The sequence below is a fragment of the Pagrus major genome, chromosome 15 (assembly GCF_040436345.1).
Source record: "Pagrus major chromosome 15, Pma_NU_1.0".
In the NCBI taxonomy this organism is placed as follows: domain Eukaryota; kingdom Metazoa; phylum Chordata; class Actinopteri; order Spariformes; family Sparidae; genus Pagrus; species Pagrus major.
Window position 1 is genome coordinate 13,302,185 of NC_133229.1, and position 27,152 is coordinate 13,329,336.

A 27,152-nucleotide genomic window follows, 5' to 3' on the forward strand; every position below is an offset into this window, starting at 1 on the left:
GTATTACACAGACCTCGGGGACACACATTACTCAATGTCTATTCTCCTGAGTTGAGTGGCACAGACTGTTTGCTGACATGTAAAAAAGAAAGCGGAAAGGTGACGAAATGTTAATCAAGACGTTGGTTTGATAAATTTGAACTTACCTTTCTGAGGTCGTGCTGCAGCTGCCTGAGGATCACCTCCAACTGGTTGACTTTGCCAGTCAGTGTGGAGGGGGCGCTGCTGTTGGGGGACACAAAATAGGATGTTGTTACAACTCAATAAAGACTCATTTATCACATTTTATTGTCCTTAGCTAGCCAACTAAGGTCCTATATTTTAATTTTGGGTGTCTACAGGAAAATGTTTACATGCTGGGTGGAATTTTATGTGTAAATTTTTCCAAATCCCCTAAAGAGCATAATAGAGACGCCACCGTTACTCTTAACTGTGATCAACTCAAAACACCGTGGCTACCCATCAGTGGATGTTTCAGTCCAGCACACATTTCTTTAACAGTCCCTGTATCCCTAAATAATAATATACAGTAGTTGGGTAATAATATGACCCTTGTCTTTGGGAAAAAACACTCAGTTATTGTTGTAGCTCGTAAACGATCATGCAGCTTACGTTAAAGCAGATAAACACTTTTCACTCTTGAGTTTTTGGTGTTTGTAGAGGTTATAAAAAAAATAAGCACCCTACAAACTCTTGAGATACTGAGTATCGTTCTTATTATAGCCTCTTGCACATCACTTCATCATGTGAAAAAATCAGGCCTGCTGTGTCTAGTTATGGTTGCTAAGCTATGATTGGACAATCACTGCTCGGGGCCCGGTTCAAGCTAGCACTCAATAATTCACTGGCTACGGGAGCGTTGGTGCTTGTGTGTTTGTCGGTTAAGCGTACTCTGCTTCCAGCGCTGCTCCCTCCGCCTCCACCACTCGTCTGGTCAGCTCTCTGGAGATCTGCAGAGCCTCTGCCCGCTGCATGTCCGTCATGGTGCAGAATGACGCCACGCGCTGGTCTGGAGACAGAACAGGTCACGTAACAGGTCATAAACTGGCCTTAACATTGAAAATAGGAAATGTGTTCAGCAACGCATTTCATGGTGTCAACATGCAACGAAAATAGAGCAGAACAACACACTCGCATGCACACGCTCCTGACAGGATGAGGCAATTCATTCATGCTTTGGATGAATGAGTGGTTCTAGTGTAAGCGCTGTTGCAAAGCCACCAAATGAGGTCCTGCTGTATTGAGAGATCTATATCCAGACAATAAGGAACAAGGTGGTAAACAGAGCATTTCTAGACTATCACAGTCAGTCCCTTGGGCGTTGCTCGGGTGCCCTCGCCCCTCTGAGCTTCCTCTGACAGCTGTTTGCCACATAATGGGCTGGATCCCACAGAGCTGTAAGGCTCCAGTCATGCTTGTTTTACCATATCAGGCCCTTAAGCTTGCTCAAAGCCCCATGGAAAACCCAAACTTGGCATGTTACACTTGGGGACTGCTTAGTTTTGAGGCGTAATGCTCTTCTTCTTTAGAAGCCACTCTGTCTCTCTCAAGCCCTTGGTCTGAGACTAAAGATAGAGGGATCTGCATATTCATAGAAGAGATTAAGGAAACCCTTCCATTAATTTAGACCCCCAAATGAAAGCTAATCCACTCCAAGACAAAAGCTGATGGAGCCTGGAGTTGGTTGTTCAGACGAGGCAGGAAAGGGAGACCGAGCTCTTAATTTACATATGAATGAACATTTTCCTCATATTCGATGGCTGCATCAGAAAGATTAAAGACTTCTAGGAAAGCAGTGACGGGCGCGGAAAAGCGGCTTGTCACTTTTTGCATGACCCCATGTCCAGATTTAGTGGACAAACGGTTGAAAATCAAACAGAAACAGATTACACTGAAGAGAAAACATGACAATCTAGGAGTAAACATACAGTGCCGTATCTATTGGAGATGGGATAATAAAAAACATATTACACAGTTGACAAAGACAGCTTTCAGTGATTGCACCAAAAGCCTTTTGTTGGTGAAATCGACTAAATCCCATTTTAATTCCATCTGCTTCAACTCTAAAAGTCAGGAGGTCAGGATATGTTTGTGGATGCTGCAATCCAAACCGTCTCTCTGCATTATGAATTCGAGCAGCCTCTCAGGATCCGCAAGGTTATGAATGCTATAAAAGCTTTACATCTCTGGCAAACTTTCCTCCCCTGGCTCTAACCAGAGCTGGTTAAACATACATGGACCACAATGGCAGCCTGGAGCCACTTTCTGCTCGGCAACAAGCCTCCAGTTTACACAGTGTTTTTCTGGGCCAGCCGGGCTACCGTGACAAACCCCTTCTTGCTGCCAGTCAGACTCTGCATCATCTCCACTGATTCCACTCTCCTTAAATGATACGCTGCGGGCTATGCAGTCGGAAATGTATCAAAGAAGGAACTCTACAGAGGATACATTAATTATGACAAATGAATAGTCACATGCTACGTTGCCTCTTCAAAGGTCTAGGGGTCAGATGGAGTTCAAGTGGAAAAAAAGCTTGTGGCATGTTTGCGTTTTCCGTGACATGGGGAATACAGTGGTATGAGTGCGATCGAAAAAGTACTTAAACTATGGGGAAATGAGCAGAAGTGATGATGCTGACCATGAAGTGGAGACATTCAAATGCTAATAAACTGCAAACATGCTGTGACTGAGTGAACAGACAGACTTCAGTCCTACTCGATTCCTAAATGACTTGTCAAAGACCACAAACACTCTAAAGCAGCCATTCAGACGGTCCGCCTTATATATGATGATTGCTGGAGGAGAGAATCTGCCACTTTCAGTCAGATGACTCATCTTTTTCTAGAAGAAAAATTCTTCTAGTGGACCAAATTCAGACTTAATGGAGAAAAGGCCAGCAGAAGAGCTGCGATTATCCCCAGACCATCAACTCAGGAGCTTAACAGTAAAAGGCATCGCTGTAAGAACTCTCCCTGAAGTGACGACTTAAGAATTGGCTCCATGTCTGTGCTGTGAAATGATGGCTCATTTTTCCAAGTTAGGGTGCTTGATGGGAATCACAATGGGGCTCAGAGCGGAGGCGCAAAAAGCAAAAGGATTCCCACAAGTCGCCTCGTACAGCACTTAGGAGACGCTAGAGGAAACACAAACACAAAGCGCACACAAACCTGCACATTCAAGCCAGCTAGCACTTGCAGATTAAAGACACACACACACACACAAACACACACGCTAAGCAGCAATAAGGAGGGGGGAGGGGGTTACACGAGGTGCCAGCAGCTTCAACCAGGCTGGTTACCTTCGAAGGCTCGTGCTGCGTCAACCAGGTGGGACCAGTCCAGGCCCGAGGCAGTGTCTGGGAGGGGCATGAGGCCCGGGTCGCTGAACTTGGACCTGTCCGCCAAGGAGCCGTCAGAGAACCAAAACTCATCTGCAGAGACAGGCAGGCACTCAGATCAGTGTCTAGATCTGGCCTGAGTATAGAGCTAATCTCTGAGTTGCCCATCAGTTAGCATCAGAGCAGACAAGAGGGGTTGGGAAAGGGATGGAGGGGCGTAGAGGAGGGGGGAGGCAGGGGATTTATTCTAACTAGTCATCGCTGGATAAAAGGTCCAGTCACTGCTCATCAAAACACCTAGCTTGAGTCCATTTCTAATCTGCATTCACCGAAATAACAAAAGCTCTTAAAGGTCGCAAACAATTTAACTTTGAAAAGAAAAGTTTTGATTTCTGTGACAGCACACCAGCTTCTCTGCATAGCACTGGCAAGACGCTGTCTGTGGGGCGATAAACGACTTGTCTAAGTGAATGTCTTCATGTTTCAATCAATATCTCCTTTCCCTCCCCTCTGTCTCTCCCACCCTCCCTCCCTGTCAGCCCTGAAAGACTGCGAACGCAATAAACAAGCTCCCATTCTGCAGAGAGGCATTTAGAAAAGCATGAGTGGAGGAGCAGAGAAGAGACGGAGAGAGCTCGAGGTGATGCAGACGCTCTCCTTTCAATTTACCCGAGCGTCACAGAGCTCGAGTGATCCGCTGTTTACAAAATTGGACTGTTTCAGTAAGGGAAAGAGGGAGCCCATGTTCTCGACTATCCTTCAAAACAATCGGGGATCCATCAGGTTGACAGCCAGAAGAGGCTAAAGAGAGAAACATCTTTCCAAAAGCCATTTTCTATCTAGCGACGGCAGCCGGAGACGGATGAGGAGCGGTATGGAAATGAGACAGGAGGGACAGAGAGGGAAGGCAGGCAGGGACTCATGAGTGAATGAAATATAATGTATGACAGACACTGTGACACTCCTGATGGGAAAATAGGCATGTTCATGTCACAGATCTTAAGGACCTGCAGCGGCGCAGGCAGGACACATCACACCTCTCATTGCTAATACATATTCAGAGGATGCTGGGCCAACAGTAGAGAGGGGGAACACTAGCCAGCAGTGACAGGTGTCTGCTTAATGCAGACGGAGCGGCAGGCCTCTTTGCAAGTTGCATGCCGCCTCACCCAGTTCCAATTAGTTGGCTATATTGAGGAGTGTTGCTGGAGTGTGTACCAGTTGTGCTAATGATATCGGTAGGACGCAAGTGGCTCTTCAAACAAGTATCTATATCCTGGCTCTTATCTGGGGCCAGAGAAGAGGAATGATAATCCAAAAGCAACATGCAGAGAAAGTCTACATTAGTCCTCCTGTCTCTGAGAGGTATTTTAATAAGACAGAGCACAGTTCTGTTTGTTTCCTCTGAAGCAGCTTCTCTGTGGCATCCATGGTAGGGATACACTGATTGTGAAATTATGGGCTGATACCGATACTGACATTTTATTATGTTTTCATTGTTTTTTAGTTCCTCTTTTGTGAAAGGAAGAAAAGAAAGAAAGAAATCTTCATTATAAAAAATAAAGTCATTCAGCCCTTCATTAAATTATCTTGTAAGATCATATAAAAAAGATGATTTTGTTGAGAAGTAACTGCTTCAAAAGCCTCTTTCAGTTAGCTATACCTAACTGCCTACTCATTGTAAAGGATTTTTCAGAGCTTACATAACCCTACAAACTAATGGCTGGGATGTCACGAGCCTGTAGCTCATGAATTTGCCAGGGCAAAATCAATGCAAACACAAGTGCTATTGTTAACGTTCAACCTACTTTACCAATAGGCCCATTGGTGCATCCTTAATCTCCCGGTGAAAAATTGCACAAATTTTTTATGTGTTATCTTTTGCAGCAGCTAGTTGAGTGAGAGTTTCACCGTCTGTACTTACTCCTTAGGTTGGATGCCCCCTGGTTGTGGATCATGCGAGGAGGCAGCGTGCTGTGGTAAGGGGGGGTGGTGCTGAAGAGGATGTCGTTAGGCATGGCTTGGTCCAGCATGGAGCTGTGCGAGCTGGCGTAGGACGAACCCTTACGGTTACTACACACGCTCTCGTCTGACAGCGTCCGGTACAGTGTGGAGCGTCTTGGTGACAAACTGCCCACCGCTGACACCTGAGAGAGGAAGAAGCAGAACAATCTGTCAAGAGATGGCCACGACGATGCAAATGACAGAGCTGAATGACCTCTAAACCCCCGATGGCCCCTTCTCTGCAACCTTCCCTGCGCTTTGCTCTTATACAGCACAGCAGGTGTACACGAGCGGGCAGCTGGGTGGGTGAGGAGGGAACATCGGGAAGTGGTGTCAGGAATCAATTACAGTCTTTGCTCTCAGGAAAATGCAGATGGATTGAGCACAGCTGGAGAGTGTCTGGCAAGTGGGAGAAAGCGGGGACAGGGCCTGTGGAGGTGGTGACAGAGGTCACTGCGCTGAGGCGGCAGATAGTCACTGAGCTTATGTGATGGAGGAAAAAAGACTGCATATAACAGTTGTGAATGTATTGGTCATGGTAGCTTTAGCTCACCTAAACAACATATATCGGGGGAAGGTGCATGCTTTTGTCTGCGTCCGACTTAAAGTAAACACAAGCCTGCTACAGTAGAATAGCCATTACAGCTAACTGCACGGAGATTTACAACCAGGTCGCATCAGAGTATGTCGACAAACAATAAGACTTTGTATTCCTCTCAGTATTGTATTAAGTATTGTAGTGGTGCAGATATTGTAGATAATGCAGCAAGCAAGTTGACCCAGATGTAGATCCCTATGCAGTTAGATAATGGCTACTTCAGGGGGCTGTTCGGTGTGTACTTTAGGTCAGACTCAGAGACAACCGTTGGAAATTACTGATGTGAATTTGTAAAGCTTCCTTCCACGATGTCGATTTCCTTGACAAACATTGTTCGTCACGAGTCCTCGTTTCCATGAATCTCTCCAACAGTAGCCGTGAGTGCAAAATGAGTGCATCCATAATCACAATGGCTGCCTTTATGGTAAATAAATCCAGGTTGAAAAACACCATAATTTTCCTTTAATTAAACTCCAGCATGAGCTATTATCCAGGGATTGTCAATACAGATAAATAGAACACAGGGGCGCTCCTGTATAAGTCAATTTAATTCAGCGCTCTATTAAAAACTCATCATATTAAATGAACCCAGAACACATCTTCTTTTGTCTGCTTGTTTACAAACCAGACAAAGACCCAGCGGACACAGTTCAGTGAAGCGGTCCGTGTAATGTACTTACATAAAGTGTGTGTGCTGCTTTGCGTGTTCTCTCTAGAATAGTACTCATACTGCGAAGAATCTAAAGGCTTGAAGAGGTCAATGTAAGGCAACGCAGGGGTCAGAAGGCGACACACAGTGAGGATGAACAATCACAAAGGCTGGGGGGGTTTGAAAGGCAGCATCATCCTGAGGAGATGTCCTCTGCAGTGCACAGAGAAGAGTGAGACATACCACTGCAGGGACACTCGAGTTTCGTGACTGTGGCCAGATTTTTGATGGAGGATCTTCTGTTTAAACACACGAAACCGCAGAGGCCAATCCAATCCATCATTGTCCCTTTCAGCCTACATAAATATTGCAGGAGTGACATCAAAAGTAGCCACAAATGATATGCGGGGCAGTTGGCCAGATGGGTAAATGTCTGCCTTTGGCTTCCCAGCTGTAACCAACACTACACTGATATCCCCACAAGCCAACACCCAGCCATCTCAATTTCAAAGACCGATTCCCCACAAATCCCACCGTGAGAATTTAACAAACATCTAGTACGTCTTTAAATGAGATATATACTGGAATTCAAAGCAGCATACATACATACGACATCTCAGAGGGTTTAACTTAACAAGGTTGTCTGTTATTGCAAGTTTTCCCACCCAACTTTACAAGATTAGACCCCATAAGGTTTTCGCTCATCAAAACAACTTAAAACAGGATTTGCTGCTCTCTCCTATAAAGCAAAAATAGCACAGATTTAGAAGTGCAGTAAACGGAGTCACGGCAGATGAAACCATTTGCAATAGAGCTTAATGTTTTTTCAGAAGCCATCTATTTATTACATCTACAGCATCAAACCGGGCTCTCTGAACATATCCTGGCACTGCTTGATTGAACCTGCTGAGCACATTAGGCAGAAAATATCGTATTAATCAAACCTGCAAGATTACGGGCTATTTCAGTGTGTCTAAATCCACCTCGGCTGGCAGCAGTCCTCGCCCCGATTTGGGCTGCAATGCCTTTGAATTCTTTCATTCTTATCAGTCGAGGCAGCACTGACACATCCACCATTTTTCTTCTTGATTTCCTGGACTTTTTTTTACCTCGCTGCCCGCACTGAACAAAGACGACAACCAGCGTTAGAACCCTTTGACGTGCCACTTGGGAGGATGTGTTGGACAACCACCTATTCAGATGCTTTTTTCTTTCCCACAGGAGGTTCAAAGGAGGAACGCTGTGGGAGAATAAGTTGTGAACGGCCTTTCCTTTACGTCAGCCACACAATAGCCTGCCTGTCTGTGGAGGGGCGTCCCAGCGGACCGGGCGGCTGGCAGGGAAAATCTCTCTGCACCTGCTCACCCACACAATGGCATCGGGTGACTACCGGAAGTGACACACAAATTAACCTTTGCCCAAGACTCAGTTAAATCACTTATGAGATTAAACAACTCAGACTGTATTAAATTAGAAATACATCACTGATGTTTCCAACGCTGTCATTACTGTACTTTGATTCTTTTACGTGCCAGCAGATGATTGAAAACATGCAGTCCCAGGGAGGCTGCTCCCAGAAAAGAGTAGTATGTGTTCATTGGGATCAGATGTGTACAGAACATGGTTGGAGTATCTGGCTCTGTGCCCTCCCTCATGCATCTCTCTCCCAGATTGCTTTTCCACACACTGTATTATCACACTGAATCAGACTGGGGAGCGAGACTGCAACAAAGACCGAACTTCTCTTTGAATCCAACAAGCAGCACTGTGCACCTTTGTAATGGTTACTGCGCATTCCTTCTCTGTGGGAAACAAAATAGCATCAAATGAAGGGAAATCACAGCGCAGGCCCGATACACCTGCTTTCATTTTAGACAGCCATTCTCTTGTGAGCGTAGTGGAAGTGTAGTGTACAACAGCTAGATGAACAAACCACTGCACTGAGATACTTCAAGTGAGGGTCGAGGCCTGCTTGTGCCAGAGGACATGCCTGTCATCTGTCGGGCTGGAGTGCATTTATATTAGAATTGAGCAGCATCCAAAAATAACCCATTTGTACGTCTCCAGGGTCTCTTACTGGTAGATAATGGATGGAGGGGTGGGGGATGGCACAGGGGGGACTGAAGATGCAATTAATAGAGTCTGCAGGACGCAGGAACATCAAACATCGATGCACTCTCTGCAACTCCCTGCCTTTAATCCATGACATCCCGACTGAGCAAACACAGGCCCCCTGTTTTAAATCAAATTAACCGAACACTCCGTGCCAGTCAGAGGGGACTGAAAGGGTCTTGTGTCAGGAAAGACAAGCCCTATCAGCTGTGGTGCTCAGCAGCAGCGCCAGCTGATAGGCAGCAGATGTTTGTCCTGCTTGTGCTTGCTTCCCAGCAAGAGGTTATCTGCTCTGATTCTGGCCTTATGTACCGTGCCTGTTAGTCAGCATGATTAAATAGCATCAGGGTTTAGAGAGGATCTTTGGAATGTCTTGTGATTATGCTACCGACATTACTTCACGATTTTCATCCGTACAATTATCATGTACTTTAAGGGCATGGGTTTGCAAGGGGAATGTTCGGAACATGTCCCTTCCAATATTTGAGTGAACTTGTTAGCATTATCTTTGTGGTGAGGTCATATTAGATAATTCCCATATATCCTCCCAGAGGCTACGTCTCCAAGACAGGCATTCTATGCTAGCATCCGATTGGCCGAAAAGAAGGGGGCTGTTGGTCCATAACTCAAGAATGTGGAAAAATGTTTTGTTACACATGACTTGATCCCTTTCCACTGTTGCCTGCATTGCTCATCACACATAATGTAATTTCGTCAATACCAACACAGTTTGTACTTTGTAGATATCGTGAATTATGCCGCTGAAAAAGAGAAAGTACACCAGGAACTTTTTCACCACCCAGTGTGTAAGAGGTAGTAAGCTAGCTATCTAGTAGCCATGTTGATTCAAAAAGAAAATCTACTAGCTACCTTACATCTGATGTTAGATACCATGTTAGCTAGCAATAACTAGCAAGCTTTATCTTTTTTATGTATTTATCTTTTTACTGTTCTTAATCTATTTATCTGTTTAATTCCTCTGATGTGATGATGTCTTCTTATCATCCTTAGTTGATTTTATTCTTTTATCAAACTCTTTATTCGCATAACTTTTTTATTGCTATTGCTTTTTTATTTTATTCCTGTTACATTGACATTTTGAGTTTTGCATTTTGTGTTTTTTATTTCTCCTCTTCCGTGAAGGAAGGCTTCCGTGTTTGGCCTGACCGTTGATTGTTTATTCTGTAATATTTTCTTCAGGAATTAAACTCTGTTTTGAAAGGTGATATATTATCAAAGTTTATCATAATTATAAGCTAACCCTGCATCTGTCGTCAGTAGGCAAGCAGTTAGCTAATGAGCAGGAGTGAATATAAAAAGGAATAAATCAAAATATGAATTTGAGTCTGGAAATCTATTAATTATTTTGTGTGCAGGAAACACAGCAGCAGGCTAAAGAAGTAGAGCAGGCTGATACTGAAACAGGTGCATCTTCAAATGAATTATAGATTGGAATTATAGGAAGGCATCAGCGTTAAAGAGTGTTAGGATGTTCAGCAAATATAACCTTGAAAGTCAAGATATCTGGTCATTTTCTTTTAAATTCTATTTTAAAAAGATGGTTCTTCAGAAAATAAATGAGTTTATCCACATGTTTGTATGTATCTTATCCATCAATGCATAATTTAAATCAATGCATTTTGTTTTATATAGGTGGTGGGTTGATGTGTCTCTACAGTGTTGAGACCAATCGCATGCCCTTGATGTAATTTAGGGGTTAGTTGGTCCTTCAGCCACAATGACCTCACCTTCCGAGTCCTGTCTTCTCCTGGAGGGCTGTCAGGCAGCATCATTTTCATGTATTCTTCTTTCGAAAGTCTCTGCAGTGATTTCCCATCCCGCTCAGCCTGGAGCCGGCAGGCAGCCTCCTGTGCATACAGCTGCCTGTGGACGATACAGAGGGCACAGAAGAGCAGGGCTCATCAGACGGGGCATGGAAGCCACAACATGCAATGGGAGGCCTTGGGCCATCACAGCTCGGGTCCAGCTGTTTAGAAAATATTGTCAGTTTCACGCAAAGGGTTCAGGTGGATTCGTCTTAGCATGCCAACATCAGGTGCGTTCCTGCTCCATGCTAGTCAGGTGATCGTGGGGTAAAAGGGGGTTGGAGAATACAGCAAGGGACAGACTTTATTTCCAATCCTAGCCTGCCAGCCCATGATTAAAGAGACTGTGAAGACTGCAGCCAAGCACGTTGAGAGGTGGAAAGGAAGGAAGGAAAAAAGAGGGTTTTGGACAGAAATTACATCAGACAAGTGCAAACCAGGGACTCTGGGGGAGTGTTCAGACAACAACAGAGGAAGACACGAGAGCTGTTAGACAGGGTTGGAGGAGCCACAAGTGGTGACAAGTTTTGTTTTTGGTGGCGGTGGTTGTCAGTGAGGTATTTCAGGAGAACATTATCATTATATTGAGAGTGCTTGCTGAGTGTTTAGAGGGGGAAGTGACCTGGCTGGTGAAGCTGTGGGGCTGTGAGACCTCTGCTTTAAGTGTGTGTGCTGTTGGCAGGGTGTCATATAGCCGCAGGAGGATACGATACGCTAGATAGCAAGATGTTGGGACAGCCTGACTGAGTTGGTTACCTTAGAGACACTAATGCTGAGAGATGCCCTAGCACCATGGCAACCTAGCCCTAAATACATAGATGGGTGTTTTGATCCATTTGAGATTGCCAGATGCATTCTGACTGATACATGACATCTCTGAGTCGAAAGCTCTTTTCTCAAGGCTGCATCCAGGAAGGAAAAGTGCATTTAATTGAGCTGTATATACTCGTGCTCTTCCCCCTCTTCTCCTTCTGTATCCTGATCAGCTCTTGTCCAATTTGCTCTCATATGATCAATCCATGATTAGGGGAAGATTGGAACCACGCTAAAGCCCTGACCTTTGCAATTAAAGGTTATTCTACTGTGCGGGAGCATCTGTTTAATGCCTACAGCATGTAATAAATGTTGTCTCGCACAGCAGGTCCTGAGTATGGGTGTGAAAAAAGACAGAATGTTTTCATCCACCTGTTCCAACTACACATTTTTAATGCCAGAAATTTAAAAAAGACTACAAAAAAAAAAAAATGCAGGCTTGGCTGAGGAGGGCATACAAAGAGAAAATACAATTATTTCTTTTTGCACCTTGATGCTGAGGCACCTTATTTTGCTGGAGACAATGTGTTAATGTCACACTGCCCATCATTGCTACAGGACTCCAAAGAAGAATAAGTAATATTTCTAAAAGAATAAAATGAGTGGGGATGTCAGGGTGCACATAATGGCAACATCGCTGGTTTGGGTCAAGTCTGGGTTGCTTGTCATCCCCACTCACGATTACAAGAGTGGCTGATTAAAACGCCACAGGGTACACATGTTTCAGATGAGACAAATTCCTTCATCTTAGGTGGGAAGCAGCATGAAATAGCATGATATATCAGAGTGACTTATGCTTGATTACATATGTGATGTTCTTGAGTAAAATTGCCTGAAGGTAATTCACAGAAACGTGGACTGATTCACATTTAACTTTGCCAAAATATTTGAAATTCACATAAAATTTGCTGAGAATTTTAATGGAAACATAACTACAGGAATCCAGAGAGTGTGTCGGCTGAGGACAGGAGGACAGTGGGATTCTGTAGGAGATACAGCACAAATGTCACAGCCACTGATGCACAGCTGGTTGCCCTCTACTCTCAGCATGTGCCACAGGTTAGGACTCGCACCGTCAGACCTACTAGGACAGACTAGTAGGGCGGTGGTCGGGGACAAAGGGGGTAGTGGGTATGTGGGGGGGAGCAGGCTGGGTCAGATCGGGGCCACGGGGTTGACTTTGACTAACTGTATACCTTGAGCGTTCAGACAGCATTGTGAGAAGGAAGGCTAACAAGCTCTCCGCTCCTCTGGAACAAGAAGCAGAAGTAAGAGAGACAGAACCCAGGGTTAGGAGCATTGTTACACATCCTGCATTACATACAGTGTTACAGCAAATGAGAAAACTTCTTAGAAAGGGGGGAAGAGAAACTTCATTATGTTAGAACAATATCTGTGGTTAATATTAGCCCATTCATCATGAGGCACTGTTATGTAAGATGAAATAAAACTGCAGGAATATATAAACAAACAATGGGGAAGGTAACTGAATTACAGAGCTTTTTCATAAGTCGGCAGAAGATGACTTCAGTGCATGCGATCAATCACGGCGCCCTTAAGTGGCAAATTTCACAGTCTAAATGAAATTACTTGGGAGCTAGAGCAGGGGGTTTCTTCCAGGGCAGATCTCACATTCTCTCCTCCAAAAATATGCCCCAAGCAGGTCACGCAAACACCTTCGAACAAGCACACACACATCTACACTCACACCATCAAAGCTGTGTTTCAATTTCACTGTCAATGGCTCTCTGTTCTCAACAGCATCCATTTAATCACCAGACAGATACAGTCAGTCGTCACTGCTCATATAAAGTCTCGACCTGGCTTAGTGACTGCATGCATTCCTCTCCCTTTGTGAATATTTCTAGAGGCTATTCTGCGGCAGGTGTCCTCGGGCTGCATGTGTGACAGGAGTGTGTTGTTGTGTGTGGATCGTTGTTTGGCTCTCAGCAGAGATGCTGATGTGGTAGAGACTCAGCCTGGCAGTCCACGGGGACCCGGCTTCACGGGAGCGATCAATAACCACAAGTGACATGTGCCAAGTGTATTATGTCCACGGCTTCATTGAGCTTATTTATTTTGTGGCTGTCGGCTTCAATCAAGGCCAGTTTATGCACACTGGGTGGGCCGATGGAGAGGGGACACTTGTATTGGAATGGCTTTTGTGCGACTGTAAGTCTGGAGGAAACAGTGAGAGAACCAGTGCTGATGAGGCTAGTTAGCGTGATTAAAAAGTGCGTCATCTAGCTTTGCACGATAGCTAGTGTAACTGGAACCAAACTGTACTAGCTTTGTGGTGTATGAGCTAAATATTTTCTGATGTTTTCAGTCACGCTCTCTCTTGCTTCCTCTTTCACACACACACTCACCCACACTCTGAAATGCTGGGAGGTCCCTCAGTGCTGTGGGCATCTTCATCATCATCCTCGGCCGTCTTCATGCCCACTGGGAGAGTGCAACCAGCCTGCGGCCGTGCCTGTCCGCAGGCCTCTGAGCTGGGCCCCGGCCCCGGCTCTGGCCCTGTCAGTGAGCTGCTGGTCTGGGGGATGGTGTACACCTTGGAGGAGTCAGCTGACATACAGTATCTGGCACCGCGGGCCAGAGGACTGCCAGAGTGGTGTGAGCCACTGACATGATAGCAAAAGAATAAAGCATAATGTAACTCAAAAGTGACCAAAATGAATGAATTTAAAAAGGTGCAATATGTAAGAATTGGCCCCCACACTCCAAACAAATAGGGGGCAGCATATATCACCAGAGTAACTGCTTATTTCTATTAACTGTGGCTGCTGTTAGCTAGTTAGCTCAGTTAGCCCTGCAGCTAGCAGTTTGGGACTAGGAGCTCAGGGACTAGGGGAGTGTTGGTGTTTACACCACTAGCACAGCAGCTTTGTACCGGGAAGGGCCATGGCTAGCTGGTTAGCATGCTAAACTCAGTAGATATCTCTGCAACACAATGCATAGACATAAAGTCAAAACTGCTATTTCCTCACATTCTGTTGATGATTTGAGTTAATTTTTCAACTAGAAGTCTTACATATTGGACCTTTAAACAGAGAAAAACATGAAAGCATAAACAAAAATACAATGACAAATGAGAGAGTATTATTGAAGCTCAGCCTGCTGTTGACTCAGACAGGATGACACGATTTCCTCTACACAGTGTAGTCACGCCAGCTCACCTCTGACCTACATTGGGAGATGACTCACATGCAGTCTATCATGTGCGTATTTCTGCTGAACTTTGCCCTTTCAATATTTAGTCAAATATCAACTGACAAACCCGATTAAAGGGTCAGTGCACTCAAATCACGAAGTAGTGTATTTCACCACTTTCTGCCAGTGGTATTTAGACAGTTTTATCTGCAGAGGTTTTGAGACATCCTCCACTGTGACTTCTGCTGATTTATTTAAAAAACTGAGTAAGGGCATGGCTGGCTACAACAAGGAAAAATGTTTCTTATTTTGTGATTTGGGTGATATGAAAACCTCAACATTATGATGAAATGGTCGAAGGAACGCTTTCTTTGTTGAGAAAACGATGTTTATTACTAGATTTCAGCTACAGTTTCTAAAAAGCGATAACAACTTCAGTCATCATTCACCTAATAATAGATTAATGCAGGATGAATGTGCCACATTTAAAACAGCGATGTGAAAATGAGAAGCACTCTGCCTGTCTTTGCTCCTTTTTAACTTGCAGTACATCATTAATATGAGGGTGGACAGTTTGTGTTTGGTGTCAGCTGCCTGGTTAGGATTCATCGTTTAGGTATCATCTTGCTGTTTGCTGGAAAACTTTCAGCAAACACAAAACATTCTCCTAAACCACCCTGAGACATCAGAGTTGGCTTTAGCTGGAGGCACTACACACTCAGTTTCCATATTCATGACCATCTGGGCCACACCCTGCAGAATGTGCTCCTGCTGCTTCACTGTTTGCTCAGATGACACTCTGGTGTCAAAGACCATTACATAAAAGGTGGGAAGCATCGGAGTAGTCAAGGTGATGGCATGGGCTCTTTAATCATTTCTGAATGACATCCTGGAGCGGACAGTTCTGATGGCTCCCAAACCGGTCAATGATCTGAACAGATTGTGGTAACATAATCCTGTATGGCATAAACAAATAGATACCCATTCTATTTCATAGAGGCAGACTGTGAGTGGCTGCAGGGCCAACCCTCTGTGACACCTCTCCTCTTCCCCAGATGGGCCCCAGTCTGGTGAGGAGGACTTGGACGACGGTGTGATAAAACCCCCCCATGATGCTCCAGCCTGACAGCGGCTCCACCCACTGGCTTTCAGCACAGCTGGACGAGTCAGGTTGTGCGGGTCAGGAGCAAGGGAGCACGGCTCGGTGAAAAGGTCAACTAACAGCTAGCAGCTATCCTTCTGTGCATGTGTTTGTCTGTGTGTGTGTTTAACGGGACAGATAATGGGCCAAAGTGGGCGGGGGCGGCAGTGGGGTATGTGTGAAGTACATCCACATGTTTGAACACAGTGGATTATGCCTCCAGTCATACCATGAAAAGGGTGTGATTTTTTTCTCGGAGGGCAAATCAATGACCCAACACACTAGAATCAAGTAATTACCCATTGAGAGGAAAGAACATCAGAGTCATCACGCAAATTAACTGGAGCACACAATGTAGTGATTGATGAAAACAGCATCAAGTCTCCAAGTTAAGCACTGGGCCTGCAGAACAGCTCTAATGCTCCTTGGCAAAGATACAACAAGTCATTGGAAGTCTGCTGGAGGAGCGAACGTTGTTCTTCCTATAGATATTCCCTTGTTTGGTGTTACGATAATGGCTTTCCAACATGTCACTGTCTCCCGTTGGTGTTCAACAACATATGATTCACATCATTTTTTACATAATTCAGTGACTCTCTGTGTTCTGTATGCAAGCATTTCTTATGTTTCTCCACTCAATCATTCAGGCTTTTTCCTTTATTGTCACTTATCTCGATCTCGCCTGAAAGAAAAATCTCTGTTACCCCAAACACGCTTGTAGCTACAGATATACTGTATACATCAAAAAGAATTGGAAACAACATCTGAACTGTTTTTAAGGGAAAAACTTGAATAAAACACACATCCTGTGTCTGGACTATACCTTGAATGGGATGAGATCTCGCTAAGGTCTCCGATGCTTCCCTCCGTCACATGACTCGACATTATGGCGGAGGCGTAGCCCTGCGGCAGGTACAGCTTCCCATGCTCCTCCTCCGACGCCCCGTCCTCGTGGTGCTCTGATACCCAAGGGTGCCCCTGCTCCCCCACCCTGCCCTGCATCAACACCCGGGCCCCGGGGGCCACGCAGGGATTAGTGTCTATGCCGCTGTCTGTGGACGCCCCTTTGATGTATGTGAGGCCCAGCATCTCCGGGTCCATCAAGTCTCCAGAGCCAAAGTGCTTATCGTCGCTGTTGCTGGAGGCGTTGCTCGAGAGAGTGTTGCTACTTGAGTGGCTCGAGTTTTTATCGCCCGTCTGGTTGAATGAGAGGGGAAAAGGGGGTGAAGGAGACAGAAATACAGCAGATCAGACAAGGTTAAGCAGCAGGTGCAAATTATTCTTAACGGTCTTTTTAACATGCTTAGTGATAGGTTTACCCATCAGGCTACATCACATGTTCATGTGGCCCCGACGGAGGTGACAGCTTGTTTTTTCAAGGCTACCGTAAGGCTGGTTGACAGTAACACGAAGGAAGACGAACTGAATATGCAGAATGTCACACACTTCCATTCAAATTCCGGTACTTATGTGAGAGATGTGCATGATCTTGCCCTCTATATAGGTGTTTAATATTAGCATCAACTATTTTCCCCAGTTCCGATGAAAAAGTCAGAGTTAAGCTAAAAAAAACCAACGTAAATACATTTTCTATGTAGAACAGAAGTCTTATAATTCATTTTGTTGACTCAAAAACAGGCCTCTAGTGAAAGTGAAACAGTGAAACAGCAATGCTTCATTAGAGAGGACTTCAGGATTGTGACCGGTCATGTGTTCTTCATTATGTTATGCTTAACACAGCTAAAACACAGAAACAACTTCAGTAACAACAAATCAAAAACACTTATTCTGATTTGAAAAAACAAGCTCTGTTCATTAGGTAAGGGGAAGGGAGGGGTCTAAATTTTTATCCACTGGCTCGGGTTAATGCAACACTGGCTGAAAGCACTGAAAGATGTTGTTAGCTGTGTGCGCCAGCCTCCAGCATCAAAGGAGAAATAAAAGACAGAAGGAGAGATTGTGCATGGGCCAAAAAAAAAAAAAAAAAAGATAAGTGAGAGGGGAATATAGAGAAAGGGGGAAATGAGAGGCTGGAGCACTTAATATATTCAACCTTCTAGGAACAATGTGTCCTAGAAAAGTGTGAGACAACCAGAAACGGTGATGAGATGAGACGCCTGTTAGCATGCCGATGAAGGGAAAGTGATAACTGCGACGAGCGGCTAGAGGGGACGACACGAGGTTGAATACCCCAAATTGAGCCGCTGCTTGCTGCAAAGCCCATATACAAGGGCAATTTGACCTCACTCTGATTTAAACACTGATGTCGGCTAAACCAGCTCTGACAGAGCAGAGTCGGACTCCAAACACAGCACACACACGGGCTGCATTAAACTGCATTAAGAGCTTCTGTGCCCTTCAAAACACATCGACAGTTAACTTCTGAACACTTTCAAAAAATGTTGTGTGGGCAGCTTGCGTCAAAGTGAAATTAAAGTAGGTCAGGCATTTACCCTGGACAGCTTGTTGGGTGAGTCTTTTCCTCCCTCTCTTTGCTTCAGAGGATTCAGGATCTTGGTGGAGGGGATGTGCCATTTGGCCTCTGAGGACCGAAAAGGAAATGCAGAGTATAGATAAGAGCCAGTTATGAATGGACAGCATGAATTGCAATAAGGGCAACTGATGACAGCGCTGGGTCACATGCCTTTCAAAACATTACATTTTTAGCATTAAAGCAACAAGATGTAAACTTTTTTAACCTTAAAATAACCTTCAAAATTATGTTTATGGTACAGTGTCTTGTAATAAGGTGAATGGTGTCTCTGTCTCAGCCCCCCATCAGTGAGAGGGTAGGATCACAACGTTACATACATGTTTACTTCATCTGGGACCTGGGATTTGTATTTACAACAGTGGTGTTGCACTCAAAAACTGTAGGGGGCACCAAATCGCACATAATGCCAAATTCTACATACTGTTGCTTTAATATGCACCTGAATTAGGCATGGGACTATATAAAACTTCCATGTCACGATTATCCTGGCCAAAATAATTGCATTTCACAATATTACTTCGATAATCAACAAATTTGCTTAAAACTCTTAAAATTGCGCTGAAGACATTCTGAAATCAATTTAACTTTTACATTTTGTATCAAATTTGCAATCAAATTTCAAATATTTATATTGCATCACAGATAATACAAACAGTTCTTTTAATGAACATCCTTTGTCATGAAAAATGTTTACGTGCACAATAATTTTCCACTATTATTCCAACCATGACAATATTCAGAATTTGATGCGGGTCATGTAAACAGCATATTCCATTTGGATATTCCTAATTACGCCTTATTCCGAATGTAGCATTTTCCAATTATGACATGTGGGATATGCTGGTATTATTCTTTTTTTTTAATCATAAATAGTATTAGTATTAGTATAGTATTTCCACATATCTAATTCAACTTTTTTTTGTGAGGGATACAATGGGCAAGCATAGCTGTCAGCCATGGCTTAGGATTCTGGAGTGACTGGAAAGATGCAGGCTCCTTCTCATTGCAATTCAAAATAAATCAGAAAATCAATATAGGACCGTACTTGGGCTGGACAGCTCTTTCAAGTCACTCATCTGAGGTTTTTCATGATTATCCCGATCATGGAAATTCATTAAGATCAACCTATCCTGAGTGTTGAATCACGACAACAGAAGGAATGACAGAAACAAATGAAAAAGAAGATGAAAGAACATCAGACTCACCTGCAGACCTGGTCCTCTCCAGGGTGGGCTCCCTGTGCATCTCTCCGTCTCCCCCCTGCATGTCCCCTGCACGCTCATGGAGGATAGGGGAGGGACACCTGGAGATAGAAAGATAGAGGAGGAAAATGGGCTGTAAATTATTTTCTCTCTATAGTGTGAACTCTGTATTCCAGTCAGCAAAAAGGCTTGAATAGATTTACCACAGATGTACAGCAATTAGCTCAAGATCATTTAAGGTCGAATCACTTGAGCTTATAATAGAATAAAGAAGCTGCCAGACAACGCTGACAAGAGACCTCCTTTCATTTGACTTGGTGCTCGCTTCTTGCTCTTGACAAAAGGGAGAGAGCAGCAAATTTTTCAATGCGGGTCTTAATTAAACCTTGACGAGCTTCTAAAGGTTACAGCAGATGAACAGAGGCAGCAGTGTCTCATGATTTTTAGCAAAGACTCCGACTGGAGATCAATCGGCCAGTCAATGTCTCCGCTGTTGTGCAGCGTGGCGGCTCTGACAGGGCACAGTGATCCCTGAGAATTCAGTGCACTTTAGAGGCCTCTGACAGAAAGGCAGCAGCGTGGAGCTAAGCCTCTTGTCATGGTCGGCAACCACTTGCAGACAGACATTGGTCTCTGATGGGTTCTGCTCATGTACAAGACTCAGACTGACAGATGTAATGCCTGTGCAGTCTGAAGCCGTGCTGCCCTGCAAACCACCAAATGAGAATATTGAAAAGAGATCTATATTGATATGTACAAAACACTTGAACTGGAAAATTATAATGGCAGAAAGAGATTGTGGCGACTATAATCATGTTGACAGAAGCTAAAAGGTCTCTGCTGAAGTCCTTTCTCGTGTTCTCACCAGGATTTTACCTCCCTTGTGTTCATTATGGCCAAAAACTTTCTTTTCAAAAGGCTTTCTCCAAAATTACAGCGTAGTTTGCTAAAGTGGCACTTTAGTCGCAATAGGAAATGGTGGAGGACAAGAAAGTATTCTTTATAATCACTTTCTATTACACTTAAGTGCTCACCGTTTTTAAATATTCCGAACATAAGAAGGAAGATGTTCTTGTAGAAGAGTTATGACAACGCAAAATACTGTACTTGGCTTGGAGTTGAATGGCTATAAAACCGAATGCTTTGATTTTGAAAGTGCCCATTTATGTTTGATGTAGCCTTTATGTTCACCTGAATGAAATCCTGAAACCAAGGCTCGGGATGATTGAATGGAAACTATAATAATGGACATTAAATGGAAAAAAATCTCATACATGAAACTCATCATCTTCCATCATCTTCCCTCTTTTATGCTCTGGATGTGGTACAAGACTATGCCAGGCATAATTTCATTGTTATGTTAGATCACTTCCTGCACAAAAAAAAAAAAGTAAAAAAAGAAGAAAAGAGTAATGACTGGCCAAAAGTGCGCTGATGATTTGGTCATTTCATGTGGAAAAATTGGTGTCATTTTGCAAAATTGCAAGTTCTCAGAAATAATGCTGGGGCTGATTGTAGCTGCATTCATTACTGCTATATTCCTGGAGGGACTATGTAGAGGCTATTTCAAAAGAAGATGTAACGCTGCTGTGGTCCCGTACCCGTCATATCCAGGCTGCTGGGACCAGGTGCTGCTGCCGCATGGTCCTGGATCACTGGAGGAGGACTGGTTACTGGGGGAGCTGCGGTAGTGCTGGTCTCCCTTGTTACATGAGGTGACCTGTGGGTTCTCCATATCCTGCATTGTCCTGCAGAAACACAAGGGCAAAAGATACACAGTTGATCAAAAATAGTGAAAAATGACCATCACAACTTCACAGAGGCCAAGTTATCAAGTGAATGCTATATCAGTAATTTCAGCACTACTCTATCAGTACGGATTATTATTTGAATCCACTTTAAACTCAATATTTACATAAGATTTTTGACTTGAGAAGCCGAGATTTCACAACAAACCTGGAGACACTTCTTTCCCTCACTATTTCCTACATTAATGACTATATTATTGGGTGTCACTCCACTAAATGGTCTCTTGCACGTGAGCACTGTGGATTATCTCCAAGAAAATGTGAGAACTGTCAGTGAGGGAGAAGGTGTCTTGTTCTCCAAAGACAAACAGAAACAGAGATTAGTTACGGTAATAAGCCTCAGTGAGTAATCCAGATGGTGGAGCTCTGTTTGTATGAAGAGTGAAGAAGAAGTAGCTTCCAAATGTAAGAGGATGCTTCAGATTCCTGCTTTGAAACATAAACTCGACTCTGCTCTTTTCACATGTGACCCCAACCTATCCAAAATGTACTTTACCGTCTTGCAATAAGCCCTGGCCTGACTTAATGTCAAGACATGACAAGAGGTTTCTTTGCGTGCTTTCGCCTGGTCAGAGGACTTTGTGAACTACAGTCGAGGGGGAAAAATAAACACTGGATTCAAGTTATGCCTGCTGCCTAGAGGCCTTCCTTTTAACACACACCAAAGTAGGTTAGATGACCGGACGGAAATAAGAGTGCAACAACACAGGCAGGATGGCTTTCACATTAAGTCTCAAGCCAAGTCTAGCTGTATACTCTATACCATTTTCTTCTATGTGTCCCTTTTCTTCTGTATTTGTTTATGAGATGACTTTAGTAATAGATTTGAATTAAGCTGACATCCCAGGTGTGTTCTCCCTTTTTTAAAATATTAAAATTGAAACAATTCCAAGCATGAAGGAACATTCAAAAAGATAAGAAATATGCAGGTAGATTTCATAAAATAAAATCCAGTAGAGCCCGATAATGAAAAAATCACAATATAAATGTCTACGTGGAAGGTGACAAATTCTCGGCATGAACCCTTTTTCCTTCGTCATCAGGTTTCCTTTGTCTAGACCTCCATGGGAAACTCACTAAACTGTCAGTAACTCAGTCGCAGCACACATCATTGAACGCTTTGGCCAGATCGCTACATTTCCTCCCCGGCTGAAGTGTTAGTCTCCTCAGATGGGTCCAGGCACTTTAATGTGAACCAGCAGCAGCTGCTTTTTGTTCTCCCTCTCTTCCTCCCTCGACATAATGTAAAGTTCTGCGGGGATATTGAACATAATTTTTCTGTCTACGCTGCAATAACATTGGAGGCTACAGAGATTAGCGGCTGTCTCAGTTGGCTGCAGCATAGGTGTCATATTTTATAGTGCCAAGTCTGCATTCAGCTATATGTGTGGATGGGATGATGCTTTATCTAAGGCAGCCATTCTCAACCTTGGGGTCCCGACCCCAATTGGGGTCGCGAGATGATTTCTGGGGGTCGCCAAATCATTTTGGAAAAATATAAATGCGCAAAATTAATGTAGCGTCCGACCGGACGTTAGAAGGACAACGAGCGGTTGGTCTCAAACAGGCATTTTATTACTCAAAACCAGTTACTGTCGGCCAAACAAGTACACCAAAACAACAACAACGAACCTGTCCACTAGTCTCATGTCTGCCCTTCTCATTCACACATACAGACACAGCTGCACCTCCACCTCACCTGCCATCAGAGCTGCAGGACACCCTGCTAGATCTCTCCTCTGACCGCACATTACAGACTGCTTTCGTGGCATGCGCACTGGAAGAGTTCTGGTTGTCAGTAGCAAGAGTACGCAGCACTGTCAAAAGCTGCAACCGATGTACTGTTTCCATTTGCATCCACATATCTGTGTGAAAAGACCTTTTCTGCGCTGACATACATGAAAAACAAATACGGAGGAGAGTGATCTTCGCGTGGCCGTGTCTAACGTAAAGCCAGGAATGCAGCTGCTCTGTTCAAACAAGCGGGCCCAGCCATCACATTAAATAGTGGTTGCAGCTATTTGGCTTTGTGAAGAAAAAAAAAGAAGAAGACGTTTATAGAGTTAGGAGTTTTTGTTAACAAAAAACATCTCTGCTTTGACAAGGAAAGGGGCCGAATGAGCAGATTGACAGTAGTTGCGTTTCCATCCACCTTTTCTTATTCGCATTTTCAAAAATTGCGAATAAATACTTGGATGGATACGCCAGAAATTCGAATAAAGGCAGTAAATTCGCAAAAAAGTTTTTACGCTTGGAGGGGGTGGATTTGTCAGCGTATCGATAAAAGGAAAATGCGACTTTTTGTTATGGAAACAGGTTTTGCGAAAGTCCTTCACCCGGCGACGTTCCCAAACAAATGGAGAACGACGCAGTCTCCCTCCAGCAAACTCCGACAGCACTCGTAACATAAAAAATCTTCTTTTCCTTCTCCTCTTCAGGAGGGTTTTGTAGGCTGTGAACGCTGACAAAATTGTAGCTAATGTTCTCCCAAGAGCCGACAGGTTCACCAGTAAATTGTCCACGATGTTGAGTGTCAGCTGAGTGTCAACTGTTGTCATGGATACATTCACGCTCTCTTATGATGTAATCTCACGGCGCACTCCTCCTCTCCCAATAATCGCAAAACAATAACGAATGGAAACGGGCATAAATTTGCATTTGCTTTTTGCGCATTTTCACAAAACCCAGACAGCAGTGCATGTTAAATTGGGGTCGTGACTCAAAAAGGTTGAGAACCACTGATCTAAGGTATCAAGCTTCATATGTGTCCTATAGACCAGTGGTTCCCAACCCTTCCCTTTGTCAGACGTCCCTCCATAGCCCTATCAGATTAACTCAAGTGCCCTTTTATTGATACCACCTGTCATGTTTTTAAAGCTGTTCATTTGAGTTTACGCTGGATGTTATTTAACACTAGTAAGTGTATAGAAGTGGATATTGTTTCAGTAATGTGTCGTCTACTTAGAGTGGACAAAGGCGGACAGTCATTTGTTTTAGCTAACTTTTTTTTAATCAGACTGATTTCTATCTAGTTAGTTAGTCCAGCTACTCTGCAATCTCTCCACGTACTCCTGGCTCATCACTACTATAGGCCCATGTTCGATTTCTCTTCTGCACATCCACACAACATGAAAAATACATTAAAAAAATAAGCAGATTCTTCTTCTCTAGAATATGTCACCGTATAATATTCCCCTCCTGTCTCTCTCCCTCCCTCTTCAGTCTATGCCTCCTCCGTCCCCCTCCTCTACTCCCACTCCCTCTGGGGTGCTACATATCGTGGTCCAGGGAAGAGCTCTCTCTTTGTTTCTGCAGTAATTGGATGAGATGAGCTGAGCTGTGTCAGTGTCCCCATCACCTCCTCCTCGGCAGGGTGCAGGAAGAGGGAGGGAGGGATACGGAGAGAGAAAGAAAGGAGCGAGGGAGAATGGAGTGCTCCCACTGCCAGCGACTCTGATTAGGCAGAGAAGGCGGCCATTATCCCAGTATAGTCAGAACAGGCAACACCAGGGGGGGTCAGTGTGACACACTGGAAAGGTTATCATGACTGTAGGGGTTTCATTAGAATGAACAAATCACTGCTTTACATGGCTCAATAGAGATGTCCAAAAGAGACACAGTCTAGGACAGGAACAAAGTCTGAGTGTGGCCTTATCATCTAAAGGGAGATGAAAGCAAAGCCGTGAATTCATTGGACTAAAATGCTCCATTTATATGTATGCAAATAATTGAACACAATAACAGCACCTCAAAGTGTTACTGTGGTTCTTTTCTAAATGAGAAAGGCTGAGAGTTCAAAGATGTGATCTCAAAGGATTGGATCTTTTGAGCGTCATAATGTTTGATGTTTGCTCTGCATAGCTTTCTGAAAAACGTTGAGGAGAAAGCTTGACTTCTAAAAATGTCTTACAGCATCATTTGTTCTCTTCAGTTATTACATTCACTCACTTTTTCACACCACTGCAAATAATGTTGCTGTGACTTTTTCCTGATGAGATATTTTTTACTTCATTATTTCAATTTCACAAAGGTAAAAAGGTGAATATTTTCTGTTGTTGTTATTGTACATATTAAATCTGGTAAGAGCCTTTAGCAGAATAAGATGTGAATGACGAGTTGAGATTATTAGCTAGTGCGGAAAACCTTTTTATTTTTGGATATTACATTCATAAATACTGAACATGTACAGACCCAAAAGTTTGTTTGTTTGTTTGTTCTTTCACAGGCAGCTAATGGAAATCTTGTTATAGCCAAGTAGTAGTCCTTCATTGTGTCTGGGTCAATATGTGAGCAAAACTTCTTCAGAAAAATTATTCATAGTCTGTTATTGCTAGAATTATTGTTTTTGTCATCTCATCACTTTGAGTGATGAGGCATGGAAAGGAGTGGGAGCTGATGCCGGTTTACCTGGACCCATCTGGCAGCTTCCGATCAAAGGAGGTGCTCCGTGGGATAGCTGCCTGGTGCTGCTGGAGGATCTGCTGGCACTGCAGGCGGTCTGGGCCCTGTGTGGGCGAGCCTCGGGATAGTTGTGCTCCTGCAGCTGTGGGCACCCGATGCCAGGTGGTGTTTCTCCTGAAGGGTGTCTTGTACTCGCAGGGTGTACCCTCGCTGTCGACCTTGTACTCCACCATGGGAATGCGGTAGAGCTCGGAGCAGCCCCTAAGAGGCAGGGAGGGAGGATGGGGATGGAAACAGAAAAAACTGTTAAAGGTTAGTCAAGAGGCCGGGATGAAAATGATACAGTAACATCCTAGTTGTGTTGCAGGTTGCCGTTTCTTAAGAAAGCACCTAAAATATCAACTCTTCTGAGCTCCGCTTTGTTCACCAGTGAGTTGCTAACCTGTCAGTATTACACTGGGTGCTGCTGAGCAGGTAGTGGGTTCATCTAAACTTTGTTGCTGAGAAAAGCTGCATGTTGCTGCTTGAGAGAGTGAGAGAGTGACCATAACCAGTGACTTAAAAGGATCACGGAAGGGGACGAGCAGAGCTGGGTTATAACCAACAACAATTGCCCCACTTGGGACAAATAAAGTTATCTATTCATTGATTGATTGACAAATCCTCCGTCATTTTTCCATTAATGAGACCAAAAATAAAAAGATTATTGCAGTTTTCATCTGATGAAAATGTTACAATTTCCTGAAAAGCTCCATGGAGAACACAGTAGATTAATCTGGGACCAATTTCTTTTTAACAAATTCCATTATTTTACAGTATCACATGATTCCAACTATCATTGCAAATATCAATAGTAATCGTTATGATTATTGCGTCAGTCAATAAATCCACATGACAATATGAGAATGATTATCAGTAATGTGAGAACATTACATTACATGTTTTGATAAGTTTCCCATTAAAAGATTTAACAAAATTTTGCTGTTCGGATAAGTTCATGATTTTAAGTTGGTACTTTATACTGTACTGTGACGCTGATGTAAAATCTGGTGTGAGGGGAAGCATTTATTGCTTGGATTACCATGACTACACCAAAACACACTGATGCTGTCAGAATAATTTAGCCTGAGGCGGACAACTAGATAAAGTGTGTCAACAATACACACACACACACACACACAAACACAGTTGCATGTGCACACTGAGGGCTTACAGGCACATCGGAGACACTTCGAAAACAGTGGAAAACACTTTGCCCATTTTAATAGAGCCGAACCTCAGCTTGTCACTTAATCAGATATGGGTCTCCCCTGAGTAGCTCTACACAGGAGGCTTTTCCTCCCTCCATCTCTACCCCATTACTGCTAACAACACTGAGGATCTCTGGGATGGACAAGGCCTGTGATGCCATTTCATGCAACATTAATCTTTGGGGCTGGGCAGAGGCTTGGTGTGTATGTTGGAAGGATGGGGGGTTTACAAGGTGGTGGGTTGGGGTTAAACAGCCTGGGTGCTCTGCTAGCTCTCCAAAAGCATCTCAGGCATGACCCTAATGATTACACTGCCCTCCCCCCTCCAAAGTCCATTTTCTAGAATCCACTGGAGGGGGGA

The 27,152-nt window shown here is 43.9% G+C and overlaps 1 protein-coding gene across 5 annotated transcripts in view; it reads right to left on the bottom strand.

Annotated features, from left to right (window-relative positions):
* The window catches only part of sipa1l2 (signal induced proliferation associated 1 like 2), a 91,202-nt gene that overhangs the window by 2,067 nt on the left and 61,983 nt on the right, over positions 1 to 27,152 (bottom strand). For 2 of the 5 annotated variants that reach the window (XM_073481531.1, XM_073481532.1), the window contains exons 10-20: positions 25,548 to 25,844; positions 20,934 to 21,080; positions 19,336 to 19,433; positions 18,090 to 18,178; positions 16,460 to 16,833; positions 13,709 to 13,966; positions 10,449 to 10,584; positions 5,262 to 5,484; positions 3,299 to 3,430; positions 892 to 1,009; positions 147 to 225 (exon numbers count right to left, since the gene is read on the bottom strand). In XM_073481531.1, the coding sequence (XP_073337632.1) occupies positions 147 to 225; positions 892 to 1,009; positions 3,299 to 3,430; positions 5,262 to 5,484; positions 10,449 to 10,584; positions 13,709 to 13,966; positions 16,460 to 16,833; positions 18,090 to 18,178; positions 19,336 to 19,433; positions 20,934 to 21,080; positions 25,548 to 25,844 (1,951 nt within the window). Of the gene's footprint in view, positions 1 to 146; positions 226 to 891; positions 1,010 to 3,298; positions 3,431 to 5,261; positions 5,485 to 10,448; positions 10,585 to 13,708; positions 13,967 to 16,459; positions 16,834 to 18,089; positions 18,179 to 19,335; positions 19,434 to 20,933; positions 21,081 to 25,547; positions 25,845 to 27,152 lie in introns of those variants that run through there. The other 3 variants (XM_073481533.1, XM_073481534.1, XM_073481535.1) reach the window with 3 other exon arrangements.